General features: G+C 28.4%; 1 protein-coding gene across 6 annotated transcripts; it reads right to left on the reverse strand.

Annotated features, from left to right (window-relative positions):
- Positions 1-7,946: 7,946 nt before the first annotated feature.
- Positions 7,947-16,664, reverse strand: LOC121127757 (ELAV-like protein 3). 6 transcript variants are annotated; one of them, XM_040723239.2, is made up of 8 exons: positions 15,791-16,664; positions 14,727-15,309; positions 14,420-14,523; positions 14,133-14,286; positions 13,755-13,974; positions 12,775-12,825; positions 10,068-10,118; positions 7,947-9,179 (listed from the first exon to the last, which is right to left on the reverse strand). In XM_040723239.2, the coding sequence occupies exons 2-8, from the start codon at positions 15,094-15,096 to the stop codon at positions 8,852-8,854; spliced, it is 1,278 nt and encodes a 425-aa protein (XP_040579173.1). In that variant the 5' UTR covers positions 15,097-15,309; positions 15,791-16,664; the 3' UTR covers positions 7,947-8,851. The 6 variants fall into 6 exon arrangements, with proteins under 6 accessions (XP_040579173.1, XP_040579172.1, XP_071748788.1 ...); XM_040723238.2 differs by having other exon boundaries at positions 13,755-13,986; positions 15,791-16,371; XM_071892687.1 differs by lacking the exon at positions 10,068-10,118 and having other exon boundaries at positions 15,791-16,381.
- Between the last annotated feature and the right edge of the window lie 66 nt (positions 16,665-16,730).

A 16,730-nucleotide genomic window follows, 5' to 3' on the forward strand; every position in this document is an offset into this window, starting at 1 on the left:
TTCATTTATACCATATATATATATATATATATTGAACATAAATATTATATTTAATGATATATTTCTTTATTCTATTTTTTATATATATATACAGTGTGGTCTCTTGAAATTGATGTAATATTTCTAAAGTATTAAATATAATTTTGTCTTTCTTTTTCAAAAAAATGTGCTATCAATATTTTAAAATCTGGTGAAATGTTTGATATTATGAGCATATGTGAATAAGTTCAAACATGTCTAAATAAAGCAAATCGGTTTGACCACTTTGTAAAATGTTCTTTCTTTTTTTGTTACTTCTCTTTATAAAAAACATGTTCTCATTTTTCGAATCAAAGTCCACAAATAAGAATAAATATTGATAGTCGTGCAATTTGTTTGTGAAAGCCTTGCTTCTTTTATTGTAATGGCCTTTCCTGAGTCAATTATTAATATTGCTATTTGTAAAAAAATAAATATGCTACTACGTAATCTATGATTTATTTTTTTAGATAAAAAAATACCATTCACATAATATTATGTTGATGTAAAAATATAAATTTCAATGATTGTATAATGCTTGAACTGGAAGTAGATTGGGGTTGAGTAAAATAAGGCCGACTTTTAAGTCCTAAAATTTGACTTGAAGAACATAAAGATTTATAGTATTTTGATAGTAAAATCATCAAAAAATTATAATATTACGGAAAAAATGTAAAATATCTACATCAGTTCACAAAATTTTTCAAAAATCACCTGCTATTCACAAGAATTTCAAAAATTAAATTTGAAATATTCAATTATCTAGAACAAAAAAAAAATTATATACAAAAAAAAAAAAATTGTTTGAAGAAAAAGCTCTAAAATCAAATATTAACTTTCTACTAAAAATCAAAAACTCCTTAATTTCCAACTCACTCCTGTGGACGTCCCTGTTCAATCTGTTTATAAACAGTTTATTTACAGTTCTAAAGTTTTGATTGTGACATACCCATTTAGACCGAAGTGTACATTTTCCTACATCCCTATTCAAACCTGTTTAAATATTCAATATCTCCGGGAATATTTGAATTAGTTGATTTTTTTCCTTTTTTCAATGAGTTTCATGATAATACCTTATTTTTTTTATTGGATAGGAGGTACTTTCAATATCAGTATTTGTAGCTATATTCATAAAAACATGTTCAAATATGGCGCGTTTGAAATTTGAATGTAGTGTAACGCCATGTTTCCAGAATAACAAGGGGATATTGGTACAAATTTTCAGACTCGTAAAGCAATTTTTATTTGAAAAAAAATCATTATTATATAAGGGAAGTTTTTTAATTTTTTTCTTGTTTGGACAACAATTAAAGAGTACCTTCTGGAAAAAAAAATTCAGTGGCATACCTTTTTTTATATTAATACTTAATTGTTAAGTAATAGTGAGAAAATACATATACTAATTTTGAGGCTTAAATATCATTTTTTTTATTTAAAAAAGTATTATTTCAATAGAAGGAGGTGCTTAAATCCGGAAGCCCCCATTAAACTGTCAATTTTAATGGGTTGAAGCTTCAAAAGAAGTGATTTCTGTAAATCTTTTATTATTTGGAAGGGTTTAAATTGTTTAATTAAAATCAACGTTCAGAAGGCTATTAATGACGATAAGTACAAGAATGGACAAAAACTATTTAATTGTTATTTTTGAGCAGAGATGTGAAATATACAACAGTTTAGTTTGTTTATTTAAAGAATAATACAAAAAAAAATGAGAGAAAGCTTTATACTGAATTACGACAGAGCAAATACTTTAGTTGTGTAGTGAAAAATCATTATTAGACCGCCTGATGTTTGACAATATTTTGTATTACATGCATAAAAACCACATAGCATGATTGGAATGACTAATTTTCCATGACGCAATAATCATAAAGTAGCGTTTCATCAAGTCTAAGAATTTTTAGATACATACACTTCTTTTATATAAATATTTATTTTCTCTAACCGTAATTGAATTTTCAGAAATAACACAATTTTCTAAGGAATTTAAGACAAACCTTTGAATTTTATTTCAATCACAGATATAAGTGTCATTCTTAATGATAAATAATTTCAGCTTCAATGGAAAAATAATAATCTGTTATAATTAGTGTATGATTACATTCTTACCTTTTACATTAGTAAACAAAATGTTTAAAATATTACTTATTTATAGTATGTTGACCATTCAGTATTACCACTTACAAAAGTTCCAAAAAAATTTATATGAACAAACCAGAATCTATTATATTTGATACAAACCTTGAATGTTTAATATTATATATAATATTATGATTTCGACTGTGTTAAGACTTGAGTTTTTAAGCATTCTTCTTTATCCAAATATGATTTACTTAATAAAAAATTACAAGAAGTTACGAGAGCCCCCAACTAATTGAGGTATCTCCATGATGAAGACTAAAATTCATTTCTGCAAAAAGCTATTGAGTGTAGAAGAAGAAAAAACCCGTTAATTTCATATAAAATTGTAAATGCAACTACTAAACCATTACGATATTTTAAATTATTTAATCGACCTACCCAAAGTGTACAATTGAAAAAAAGGGGCAAAATACGTCAACTTGAAATTTAATCTTTTCATTATCTATCTATAACATCTTTAAATATGTTAAATAACTTTTGACCATTCATACATTAATATTTTTTTTTATTTTCAACTTTAAAGGTAGATATCCTATTTAATAGTATTCTGATATTCACCGAAAGGTAAGAATTTTTTCCAGTTTAACAGATCAAGGTTCAGAAGAACACTTATAGGAAGAATGTTGTAGAAATCTAATTGTGTGAGGGAGTTATTTCCAACGAAGGGATCAGCCCTGCATCGTTTAGGTCTCAAGAAATTTTCTTAATGACCTTGACTATTGTTTCTCGTTGAGTAAAGCTATGTCGCATAAATACATTTTATTCTTATGACGACTCCGTTTTAATATTTATATTATACTTTAACATAAAAATAATGTTCAACCAATATATCCATACAGGCCAATATTTCATATACATATTTGAAGCAATTATAGGCTTTGTGGTCAAATTTGTGTATTTGTATATTTAAGATACCCAAAAATCCATTTTTTTAAATTATCTCTATCCATATAATTAAATAAGCCAAATGCATATAAATTAGTGGTGTACTGATGTATTGGAATTGACAACAATCGGCTTTTTGTGAAGTATCGTGATCGGCTCAGTAATGCTAAAGTGCATTAAAGATTATACAAATTTGTAGCTTTATAAATGGAATTTACTTGAAAGTAACAATTTAGAAATAACCCCATTTTTAGTGCCCTAGGCATTTGAATTGTACCAGAAGTTGTTCAAAAAGTATATCACAGTAGAAATTGGGTTAAGTGGTTTACTCTGAAATGATTGATTAACTTTTTTCCTAAATATATATTTTTTTTTGTGTTTATAACAGAACTAAAGTCGAGCCCATATTTTCTGAGTCATAATAATCCGTCCTGGAACATTAAAAAGAGACCCAATTCCAGACTAGAATGTTTTTACATATTTCAATTCCTGGGACAAGCATATAAAACTCAATTAGAAACTAGAGAAAGTTCAAAGTAGTAGGTCAAAATGTCGACTGACAAAATGTCGCCTGGAAAATATTCCATTTCAAAATATGAAAAACTGTTTCTACGACATTTCACTCCAGACATTTCCTGCCCGAGATATTTACCACACCACTCGTAAATAAACTAAGAGTGAGGAACTGGTAATTAAATTACTTTTCGGGGCCCCTCTCAACACCCCAATTTATTTTACGAAAATTAATATTTATAACGTTAATAAATATCAAATATTCGTATTTATTCTATTATTTTCTTATACATATAAAATAGGAAATGAAAAAATTATGAATTCTGACTCATTCAACTCATTCTAAAGTATCCATATTTATAATATTGATTAAAACCATTAAATAATTTTTATTAACATTTTCATACTTTTTGGATTTTCTGTTCAAGTCCTGTTCATTTTGAATTTGTCGTAGATTCATTTCTGTTGAAGCTTGCCTAAAGGATTATTTTCCTTAACAGTTTTTCTTTTTTAGGATGATTCACTTGCAAAAGCATAATGCCAGACCTCAACTGAATTATTCGTTCTTGGTAAATCATTTTTCATTCGTTCGAATAAATTCCACAGATCAATTTCAAATGTAAGTTTTCGTATTTTCCCTTTTTGAATGATGCCAATCCATGTGAATTCAAAATATTGAAAGAAATCACCGAGCAATTCATTCCTCGTCGATTGTGCTCATGTAATCATGTATCTCGTAAATGTGTTGTGTACCTCGCCAGGAGGAAGAAAAGCTAGGGCATGCAAATGCTTGATAATCAAATGAGTGTCTTCATTCTTATACCATTCCTGAAGACCAAAACTTTGAATTTTTTGTCATAAACAATGACCAAAATGGAAAACAACACCAAAAAGTTTTAGTTTCAGGGAAAAATCTTTTAATCTGGTTAATCACAGCTCTTTAAAAATTGACCGTTATTAAAAAAGGACTAAGGGGGGATTGGGAAGGGCCCTTACTGGTAGTTTATAAAGGAATTGTGCTGCTTGGTTATGTTTCAGGCGGGAAACGTCTGAATGGGATATATGGCAACACTATTTGGAGTAGCCCTTTATTTTACCTTCTGTCAGTCGACGTTTTGTCTCTATTAGACGTTTTGTCCTTTCCATGTTTTGTCGGTCGACGTTTTGCCCACGCACCAAAGTTCAGGATTATTTGATCTAATGTGGGCCGAACCAGTAAAATGATAGAAAATAGCCCTTTGTAAGTGGACCAAGTAGTTTTTTTTTATATTAGTAGTGATGGAGTTGAAATTAGATCAGAAGCCAAGGAGCGAGGAGGTTGGCTATAAATATCTAACAAAATTCCGTAATTTGAGCCAACCAGAAATTAATTGACTCCGGAGTACGGAGCACATTATTTTTTTAAATTTAAATTTATTAACAACTAATAATGATCGATAAATTTTTGTATTTTTTCCTATCCGTAATTAATAAAAAGTTGAACATTAAAAAGAGTAAAGAATTTTTCTATTTGTTTATATAATTCCTATATACATAATAAGGAATCGGTATCGTCTTTAAAGATAGTATTGGAACCAAAATCGGCTGAAAATTATGTATCGGTACATCCCCTATAGAAATGTAGAATTAATTTGTATAAAATTACACGCAATAAGTTAAAAAAAAAGAATGGCGTTTTCTCAAATTATTAAAATCGTGCAAACGATTTTTAATAAGGGATTTATGTGTCGTTAAGAGATGGGGAAAAGTGGCCGATATTTATATATATTAATATGAAATGTAATATATGTAGTTTAAAAATCAATCAAGTCCGTCTATATCACTCTTGTTTTGTTCGATCAACAACCTTTATTTGATTTTAGTGACTAATATCCCCTATATGACCCCATTAAAATAAAAACGATAAACTTCTTCTATTATGACAGTCAATTTTGGCTAAATTGAGTGCATTTTATGGTACTTCCAAGAGGTTAATAATAATATTTTGTTGATAGAAATTGACAACAATTGTAGAAGAATACAAATGTATCCCAAACTCCGTTTTGAGAAAAGGCATTGTGCTTTTGTATTGACAGACCACTGGCTATGAATAAGATAAGTGTCCTTGTGAGGTCAATATAAGTCATAGTAATCAATTCAAGGCTCTAAATTATAGCTGATATTCTTGAGAATTTCACAAATTTTAATATATATTCTATAGTTGAGCAAGGTATAGGTATGTATCTATAAGTAGTATGGCTGTTTATATTTATGAAATGAGAATTTCTCGACAATATGATTTTTTTAAATATTACATTTTAGTTGAAGCACTAGAACTTTATTTTCTAATAAAGAATAAGCTAATCAAGATTTAAAAAAAAAAAAAAAAAAAACTGTACCCAAATAAACTGGACTAAACTTAACTGCCCCTCGCCTCCTAAAAAGAGTACACCTATGGGTTTCAAATCGATGAAGAGGTTGGTAATTACGTGTGTCAAGTTTTTCTATCATTTCATTTATAGAGTTGGAAATAATATGATTAGGCAAAGTGCTAAAAAAAGAAATCGATAATGAATATGATCATCCTGCCAATTTGAAGAATGTTTGAGAGGAGAGGAGCCTAGCTGTCATTATGTTTTATTAGAAGCATCATTGAGAGGAAGGAAATAAACACAAATCCCACTCTTTATATTGCAAGGGCATATAGACTGGAATTTCTCGGATATCGATCTTGTACTTTAAGCCCAACAAAGACCCACACTTATAACTCCCAAGGAACAAACACTAATTGTTAGTCTACGTCATTCATGAACAGGAGCACTAGCAGGGGCGTCCGGAAGGGGTGGGCTGGAAGGACTATAGCTCCCCCCCCCCTAATGAAGGAATTTTTGATTTTAACAAGAAAACTTATATTTGAAATTTAATATAATTTTTAAAATGTTTTTCCAAGAAATTTAATTTTCTATGAATAGCTTTGGATTTTTGATTTTTTTTCCAATAAAATTAATATTGGAATTTTTTTTTTTAAACAAACTAATTTTTTGTGAAGAGTGTAGATTTTTGAAATTTTTTGTAAACAATTGTAGATTTTTGAACTTTTTTTCTCAATTTTTTTTTTGTGAACAACTGTGGGCTTTAGAAAAATAAATTTAAAAAATTAAATATTTGAAATTGAATTTTTCAAATTTTTTGTAAATAGCTGTGGATTTTTGAAACTTTTTGTGAATAGCTGTGAATTTTTGAAACTTTATGTGAAAAGCTGTGAATTTTTGAAACTTTTTGTCAAAAAGCTATGAATTTTTGAATTTTTTTTTAATAGTGTTAACTTTTTTTTTTTTGATTTTTGACATTTAATTTCCAAAAAAATTAATTTTTGAGAATAACTATGGAATTTAGATTTTTTTATGAAAAGCTATAGATTTTTGAACATTTTTCGAAAAAAATTAATGTTTTAATCTTCTTTTTTTTTTAAATTCAAAAAATTTAATGTTTTAATCTTTTTTTTTTTTAAATTCAAAAAATTTAATGTTTTAATCTTCTTTTTTTTTTTAATTCAAAAAGTTTAATGTTTTAATCTTCTTCTTTTTTTAAATTCAAAAAATATAATATTTGAAAGTGGATTTTCGATATTTTTATTGAACAATTGTAGATTTTTGAAAATTTTTATTAATGGTAGCAGATTTTAGAAATTTTTGAAAATAACTATGGATTTTGATTTTTTTTGTAAATGGCTATGAATTTTTGAAACTATTTTTGAAAAAAACGTAATATTTGATTTTTTTTTCCAAAAAAAAAACCTAATTTCTTGCGAAAAGTGTAGAATTTTGAAATTTTTTTATAAAAATGTTGATTTTTGATTTTTTTTTCAGAAAAAATTAATTTTTTGCAAACAGCTGTGGTTTTTTTTAAAAACAGGTTACAAAAATCCATGGTTTTAAAAAAAAAAATTCAAAATCCATAGTAATTCTCAAGGATTAAATTTTTTAATCTACTACTCTTAGTATACTGTGAATAGCTGTGTATTTTGAAATTTTTTGTGAATATCTTTCGATTTTTCAGATTTTTTTTTTTCAAGAAATTTAATTTTTGAGAATAATTATGGATTTTAGATTTTTTTTGTGAATATCAATGGATTTTCTAAGCTTTTTTCCAAAAAATTTAATATTTTAAATTTTTTTCCTACAAAACTAATTTTTTGTCAACAGCTATGGATTTTTGAAAAAAAAATTACATGTTTGAAAAACATTATTGATAGTACCAACTAGAAAGAATATCAGTCGCATTAAGGGGATATGTTCCCAACTCTATTCCCCAAACTTTCTTAGTCACTCAAAAATGAATTTATGTAAAAGTAAAAAAATGCCTAAAAAAACGTCATTCAGAAGAGGAACTAAAAAATACAATCAAAGTTTAAGAGGAAAATATATATTTGTATATATTTTTGTATAGCATATATATGACATTAAAAAACTTATGAGTATTTGTATATATTTAAATAGATATATGTATGTATAGAGTAGATATATTAGAAGTAGTTGTAGTTAGTTATATCAAACCTAAGGTAGCAATTTCACTTCAATTTGTGACTAGAATAATATTAAACATATTTATCTGCCAGACATCTGTTTCGTAGTTTGTTAGTGTGTTTTTTTTCTTTCTTTCTTTTCAAAAATATATCTTTTTGACTGACATAATTAGTGTATGTAATACAAAGTATTTTGGTGGAGAAAAAAAAATGATGGTTTTTCTTTTGTTTTTGTTTTGAAGAACAATCAACATAAAAATGTACTTGAAGGAAAAAAAGGAGATCTTAGAAATATAATGATAATAATAATTAATCTAAAAAGAACTAACTCAACCTCGACTCCTCCTCTCTTCACAAACCTTTCTCCCTCCATTTGTTTATTTTCTTTTTAAATGCAACAATAGTAATAACAACCACAACATTGTAAAAGGTACTCTGGAGAGTGAAAGGACTTGAAGAGACAAAGTCATTGGGCCTCAATAATGAAATATAATAATCATAATAATAATTAATGAAAAAGGTGTGGGAACCTATCAAAGAATTAATTCAAAAACATATATCAATTAATAATCATAATGCTGACTAGAGAAAAATGGAAAAATGGAAATAAATGTGTGTAAAAATGAATGGTAATTAATTAATTAATCATATTGATGATGTTGTAATGGTGAATATGAAGCCACAAGAGTGGGCAAAAAATGTATGTGAAGAAAAATAGGAAAAAAGTAAATTATAAAATGATGTAGCAAATAGCTGTTGCCGCTGCTTGGAGAGTGAGAGATCCATCGTTTACATTTTTCGACTATTTGTTTTGAATGATACTTGAAGAACCCGATTCCCTAGCGTATAGCCATTAAGGGATTGAATGGCAACCAAGCACTCGTCGTAGTTTGTCATGGTAACAAAACCAAAGCCCTTGCATTTGTTTGTCTGTAAATCCCGAATAACTTTGACGTTTTGTACTGCTCCAAAGGGTCCAAATAGCTGCCATAGAACATTTTCCTCTGTTTCAGGTGCTAGGTTGTAGACAAAAATACACCAGCCAGAGCCGTTCATTGTGTTGTTGTTGGGCATGATGGGGTTGCCGGTGAGGAGCTCTCCAGCCAGAGGGGAATATCTATGATTAATATAAAAGATTTACTTAGTTTTACAGAATATGTATTTTAATTCAAAGGATGACTTCATCTCTTGAATTGATGGCTTTACTTAATTAAATATATATGTATGTATTATTAAATATCATCGTAATTAGTTAGAAGTAACAAAAAATATAAGTTATTATTAATGTATATACAGATATAAATATTTTGTGCAAGTCCAAAATAAAAGGATGTCAATAATAGAAAAGAAATAAGAATGTGGGAGAAAGCAAATGAAAAAAAGAAATAAGAATGTTTATATAATTTGAGATGAAACATCACTATTACCAAAAATAAAAGGAATGAACAAAAATAAATGTGGGAATGTTTTGAATGCTTCATTTTGGCTCAAGTGTCCAATCTTATTTTTTTCTCCTAATTATTTAAAAATAAAGGATTTTTATAAAAACATGAAAAAAATAAGCAAGAGCGAACCAAATGAAATTTTTAATTTGTTATGCTTTGTTCATATTATGTACAAAAGGCAAAGTTGTTACGTTGGATTCTACAGAGATTTAGATGTGAAGTGAGTAAATGTTTTGAGCAGCTTTGTTAATATAACTAAATAATATAATAATTAAGAATAGATAAATAAAATTTTATATTTAAAAAAATATAATTAGAAATCGTACTATTTTAAATTTCCTATTGGCTTATGATGGTAAACATATAACTTTTTAAAGAACAAGAAGCCAAAAAGAGCTTTAAAATATGGCCTGAAAAATAACCACAACTTCTAGAAAAAAGCAACCTAAAAATAATTTAGTATGTACAAATAATAAAAAAATAATAACGTAAAAAATAAATTTTTTTAAAATGAGACACTGTCGTACACGGCTTCAAAAAAAAAAAATTAAAATACTTGCCTTGATGCCCCAACTCCCTTTGCTGAAGAAGCCAACACAGCTTTGCCAGTACTATAAATATATAAAGAAAATAACAAAAAAAAAAAAAATTCAGGTTACAAAAGGGAATTTGAGTATAAGCAGAAAAAAAATTTTAATGCAAAAAAAAGTTGAAAGGGCTTCTTCAGAGTTATCCATGTTTGCATATCTGTAGGTAAGACCTACTACCTACTTATGTTTCTGTGTCGTGGGGGAGTGAGAGGGAGGTTAAAAAATTGTTTGGTTTCTTTAAATCATGAATAGTAACGTATGATGATTTTTCATCTCAAAAAATAAATAAATGAAAGAGCTTTTAGATGTTTTTGTAAAATGAAATAAAACATTTTAGAAAATGAGTATAAAATATATAAAAAACTATGTATAAATAAGTATAATAAAAAAAGAGAAAAGTATAGAAAAAAATTGAAAAATGATCTATTAGGCTCTTTGGTGATCCAAATAGTTTTGAATATTGAACTATACACAAATTTATGATAATTATAGGAATAATTAGAAAATTAAATAACTAAAACATAAAAAAATTCAAACATAAATTATGTGTATAAATATATATGTATATAAATATGTGAGGGACAAACATAAAAGAAGATATTTATTGATTTTTTTCATCTCAAAATAGAATTCCTACAATAGATCCTTACTCTAGGTACAACGAATCCTATTTAATTTCCATTAAAGACATTATAGTCAATGAATAATGAGAGTAACTCTATAAATAAAATAATTAAAAATGTATTCCTTGTCGCATTTTAAGCCACCATTAAAGCAATATTATTTATTAGGATTTATATCCCAACATCTACGAGGATTTAACCCTTTGATAAATTCCGAGTAAATACAAATTTTATAGTATAAGCTTCTAATAAGTTACATATTCAACAAAAAGTTGATATGTATTGAAGATTCCCTCGAGATACATTTTTTAATTAATAATTAGCACCTATTAACAGACATCAGACCAAGTCACAAGTATTTGTTTTTTTTTTAGGAAGCATCCCATTTTGAGGACATTTATTTTATTTATAAAAAAGATATATTTTAATTATCAAGTCAAGTACGACTATAAAAATCCTAGGTCCCTAGATTTGTCTACATATTAGAAACAAACGAACAAATGAATATTTAATGATAACTACATCTTTTATAGTAGGAAGCATGAATACATTTTTGATCTCTGCTTTAAAATAATATGTGTATATAGTGTTTTAATGTGACGTCAGGATTTTTGATGTGGGCTATTTTGGGGTCTAAAAAACAAGTTTTCTAAGAATGAACGCCCTTTTTATCATTAATATTAAGGAAAGTGATCAACTATTGATGTCAAAATTTGACCAACTAATAGAAGGCCTTAAACTTTAGTATCTATAAAATTTTTTATTATATATATGTATATGACCCTCAAATGTATTGAAAATATCTTATTAAATCGTTATACAATCTTTCATGTTGTACCTAGATACAAAATTTACTATTATAATAGACAGAATAAGTTAATTTTCTCCACCTACTCTGCCTTTATTGTCCCTAATTGATCAAATCTTTCAAAAAAGTGTACAAATCTAACCATTTTGAGGGATTTTTAGCAAATATTATTTTGATCTAATTTTAATATCATTGTCATTAAATAGTATTCAATGATACTAGTGTCAAGTTTTTCTGTATCATAAAGCCAATTGTTGGAGTTTCATCAAGTTTTATTGGAAATTTATTCATTTTATTTTGTAAGAATGTCATCTTTGAGCCCCTAAAATGGCGTCTCCTTCAATGGCGATACAATGTATGACGTCAGTGAAATACTTCATTCTTAACCCTTTGTTAGTGAATTGGGATTTTCTGCATCTAAATTTGATACAATTACTTCAAATTTCTTTTAATTTTTTTTTGATGCTGGAGACAACATTAATATGCTCCGAAGACATCTTTCAGAATAAATGATACTTTTTATGTTGAAAAAGAGTATTTTCTTGGAACTTTGTAATTTTTAATCAATGTTGGGTGAATTTGATTAATTTGTGCATTATAAAGTCGTTCTTTTGCTTTGCCTATTTCCTCTTTTTCAATTAAAGGTATACGCATTGCCTCAAATGGAATGTCAGCTATTATCCCATATTGTCAAAGTTAATGAGGCCATATTCAGTACCAAATGTGGCCAAGTAAATAATATTTCTCCAAAATTTCTTAGAAAAATGAAATTATCATATTTTAACTATAATAATCACAAATAATAGCTTGTTCATACCAAATCTAAAGTTGTTATGATAAATTAGAGTAATTTCGAGTCTATGTCGACTGTGTGTCAAGAAAAAAAAATCTGAGTAATATTTGGGTTAACGTTTAACATCATTTTGATTAACTACGTCAAAAAAAGGATGATCACTAGATAGAGTTAAGAAATAATAAAATTAGCTAACAAAACGATAGGTATTTAATATTTACTATTTTATCTCGGAACTTCCCAGGAAATGAGAAAACAATTTATCGAGCTTTGAATATTTTTGGAAATTTGTATTTTATTTTATTGTTTTTGTGGATTTTTGTCTACATACACTAAAATAAAGGATTCTATGTTTCTCCCCAATAATTTAGTGTAAGATTGTTCCTCACATGTATTATATAATTATATATTTAGATATGTATATAAGTTAGGTATATGTATAGGCTGACTTACCCATCTTTGATGTTTAAATCCAATGGTAAGCCTGTAGGAAGACCATATGGGCTATTGATTTGAATTGTCGAAGTGGAATCGGTGAATGTAGTAGGTAGTAGTTAAAAAATTTAAAAAAATCGGGAAAAGAACATAAATAAAAAAATGAACAAATCAAAAAACGAATATATTGTTGTTGTTTGATATGATTCAAAATTTGAATGATCAAATTTTGATTTTTTTGAAAAGTTGTTGTTCATTTTAGTGCAGCAACAGAAATAAAAATGCTTAAATGAATCAGAAATGATAAAAGATACGTAAAATAACTCAAAAATACAAATTATATAATATAATAATTAATTAATTAATTTCAAAATGAGATAACTAATAAATAAGGCGAAAAAAAAAATTAATCAAGAAAAGTAAAATGAATGCCGTAAAAAACTACTCATCTTCTTCATTTATTTTTTGTATATGTAATATTGTATTTAACTTAGCCACAAATTTGAATTTTGAGTACAAAATACTACTAGTACATATGTGGCCTGTCAACACAAAAGCAAGCTAGAATGGTTTTTTTTTCTCAAAAATCAAAATTTGTTTTTGCATTCTTTCATCGAATATTCATCAATTTCTATGAACAAATTCTTCTTTTTAACCATTTGGGTGTGCCGCAAATTGCACTACTCAAATCTTTGATCGTCACAATAAAAGAATTATTAATTAATTCTATGGTTGAAAGGGGGCATATTGAGGCCAATATTTGTCACTTAAATCAAATAAAGATTAAAACTATAGCTAAAATTCTTGGTTATCTTAACTCATCCATCAAATTTGAATGATATGTCTGTAATTGAAGCAAATATGTCTCGTAAATATTGGGCTCTACGTATATATGAAGAAAATATAGAAATTGGAGTTTTTCTTGTTTTTTGTTCAAGTTGATTTTTTTATTGTTGACACACCACAGATATTAAAAAAGCAACAAAAAAATGGTTTACCTAAATCGTCCAGCAGGATGCAGGGCTCCACCAAAGGCTCTTCGTGCTGCTTGTGGAGCTAAGTAGGCAGCTAAAGGCGGTATAGCTTTTGAACTACTACTTGGATTATTAGCAAATTTGACTGTGATGGGTTCCGTGGCTCCCTCCGGAATGGTTCCGTTGAGTTTTTGTATGGCTCGCTCTGCCTCAATGCGTTGATCAAATCGAATAAATCCAACCCCTTTAGAGAGACCTAAACAAAGTAAGGATCAACGTAGGCGATGCATATGTGATTCATCACATAATGGGATTGCATAATAATATTATTAAACTCCATGTACATACATACTCGTACGTACGTACGTACGTACATAGACGACCAATAAAGTATCGAATTACCTGTGATATTATCACTCAGTATTCTGGATGTAATGATGGATCCTGAATTAGAGAATAGTCTCTCGAGATCGGGTTGAGCCATGTGCTTTGGAAGACCAGAGACGTAGAGATTTGCTCCCTTTATGGCTTCACTGCTTGGTCTTGCGTAAGAAACCTGGAGGGAAGGAAGAAAATAATCAGACATATACTTTAGTAAATAAGCCTATTTGAAATTATTGAAGTTATTTTGTCTGTTTTTTGTCAAAGAAAATTAAATAATAGAACTACATGAATAGGGTGAACTGTACCTTAATGGTTTTGTTCTGTAATCTCAACCCATTAAGGGTTTGAATAGCTTTTCTTGCGTCATCACTAGAATGGTAATTAACAAAACCGTAACCCAAACTTTGACCTAAAAAAAACGAAAAACGAAAAAGAAAAAAGAAACTCAAATAAATGAATAATAATAATAAACGTAAAGGCGTAAGCAATGAAACAAACGGAAACTAATAAACAAATAAAACAATAAATACCACGAATGTGTCATATAATAAGGAATAAGTGAGTGATTTGACTTTAACAAATGTAGGTATTTAGAATCGAAATATGTACTACTACCTGTGATTTTATCACGTATCAGCTTGCAGGACTCAACCTCACCAATGGATGAGAAAAGAGATCGTATCTCTTCCTGCGTCATGTTTTGAGGCAGATAATTTACAATCAGATTTGTTTTGGGATCCTCATCCTCTCCAGGACTAATGTTGTTATTTACAATATTTGCATTATTCGTATTGTTATTATTGACGCTATTGGAATTGGTAATATGGTTTACAACGCTGTTGGGTGGGGGGGGTTGCTGTTGTTGAGTCACTGCTTGTTGCTGTTGGGCTTGTGCGGCCTGCTGTTGAGAGCTCACAACAACCCCAACACCTCCACCTTGCAATATCGGCTGGGTCAGTACTTCCATACCGTTTTGCATCATCGTATAATAGATTAGAGGTTCAATCTTTGATTCTTATAGCGTCACAACCTCAAATCAAAAAATGTATGTAGGTATGTCTTCAATGCAGCCTGGATTCTTCCTCCGCCTTGCTTTCAAGTTTTGAGTCTTACTCGGGCCTTATTGCTATTACTAATTTGTAACACGGCTCTTTGCCTTTGTTTTTTCCTTTTGATTTTTTTGTTTTTGTGCAATCTGTAAAAAGAAGTCATAAAAACATATTTAGTATTTGTACATATCCTATGTCGATGGAATGAAATAATTTTTTTATATCATACGCATTATGATAGTAAAAAAGAACAATTTAAAACAAAAAGAGGATATAATATGTATTTTCTATAAAAGTGCTTTCTCCTCTGTTTTTATTATTCTTCCTTCCACTATAACAATACTGTACAAAAACCAGGAATAGAAAGTCCCTTCTATATTGACTCTACGAAAGAGCTCCTTTTGTAACCGGTCTAACTGGGTGTGCCTTCATTGATTACGAAGAAGGGGAAAAATAAAAGAATCTAAAAGGAAACCATGATAAATCATCTTGACCAGAGCCTTACCCCTTCAATTCTACATACGACAGCTATAAAAAAACTATTTAGAGGAACATGTATGAACAGAAACAGAGCTTTCTATTATAAATGTTATGAATGTATGTACATATTCAAAAACAGTTACTTACCAACTCGTTATATATATCCCAGAAACGTTTCCTTTGACTTTTTTGTTGATCGTTTTTTATTCTCTTTTTTTGAGTAAGTTTTTCTGTGGTTTTTTATGTGACTAAATAATATTCACTAGGTATAAAAATAATGGTATATGGTAAATATTATTAATAAAAATTTTCTTGAATATGAGGAGTATTATAATTGAAGGGGATTTTCTTCTTTTTTTTTTAAATCGCACTGACTAAAAAACTGAAAGGAATAACAACAACTTCACTGGTCTTGAGTACGTGTCTCTGTGCAAAAACTGTACTCAAATCGAAAACTTTTCTTGGTGAGACTCTGTAGAGATTGATTTTTCCATCAATTTTTTGTTTTTTCTTCTTCTTTTTAGTCAAACCAAATATAAAAACAATGACAACAACAAATCAGGATGAACGAATTGTGTAATGATCTTGTGACTCAGCCCAAATAATAATAACAAACCGAAAATAAACAGAAAAAATAAAAAAGTTTTCCGGTAAAAAAAGGAAACAAAAACTTTGTTATTATTTGCTAGGGAGATGTTCTCGTCATCGAGGATATAGTTGAAATAAATGCAAAGAGACAATTTATGTAAGGGAAGAAAAAAAAAGGAGAGGGGGGGGGGATTTCTCCTTTTTGTTTTTTTCTGATGCAGAAAGCCAGTGAGGGTATATAAAATAAAAAAGCGTTTATATAAAGAGCGCCTGTCTTGCCTCTCTTACCATGGAGAAGGAAGAAGAGAGGCGGAAAGAGAAGCAGGTGCTCTCCAATTATATATCAGAGATAGTATACAACATTTTATGATGAGGATGTTGATGATTCCTTAGGGCACTGAACGGATAATTCTCTTTCCCTTCCTTCATGGTCCTATGTACATACATTAAACATAACTGTAAACTATGTATGGAACCTTCATGGATCTCTTACTTGTAT

The sequence above is a fragment of the Lepeophtheirus salmonis genome, chromosome 13 (assembly GCF_016086655.4).
Source record: "Lepeophtheirus salmonis chromosome 13, UVic_Lsal_1.4, whole genome shotgun sequence".
Classification (NCBI taxonomy): Eukaryota; Metazoa; Arthropoda; class Copepoda; order Siphonostomatoida; family Caligidae; genus Lepeophtheirus; species Lepeophtheirus salmonis.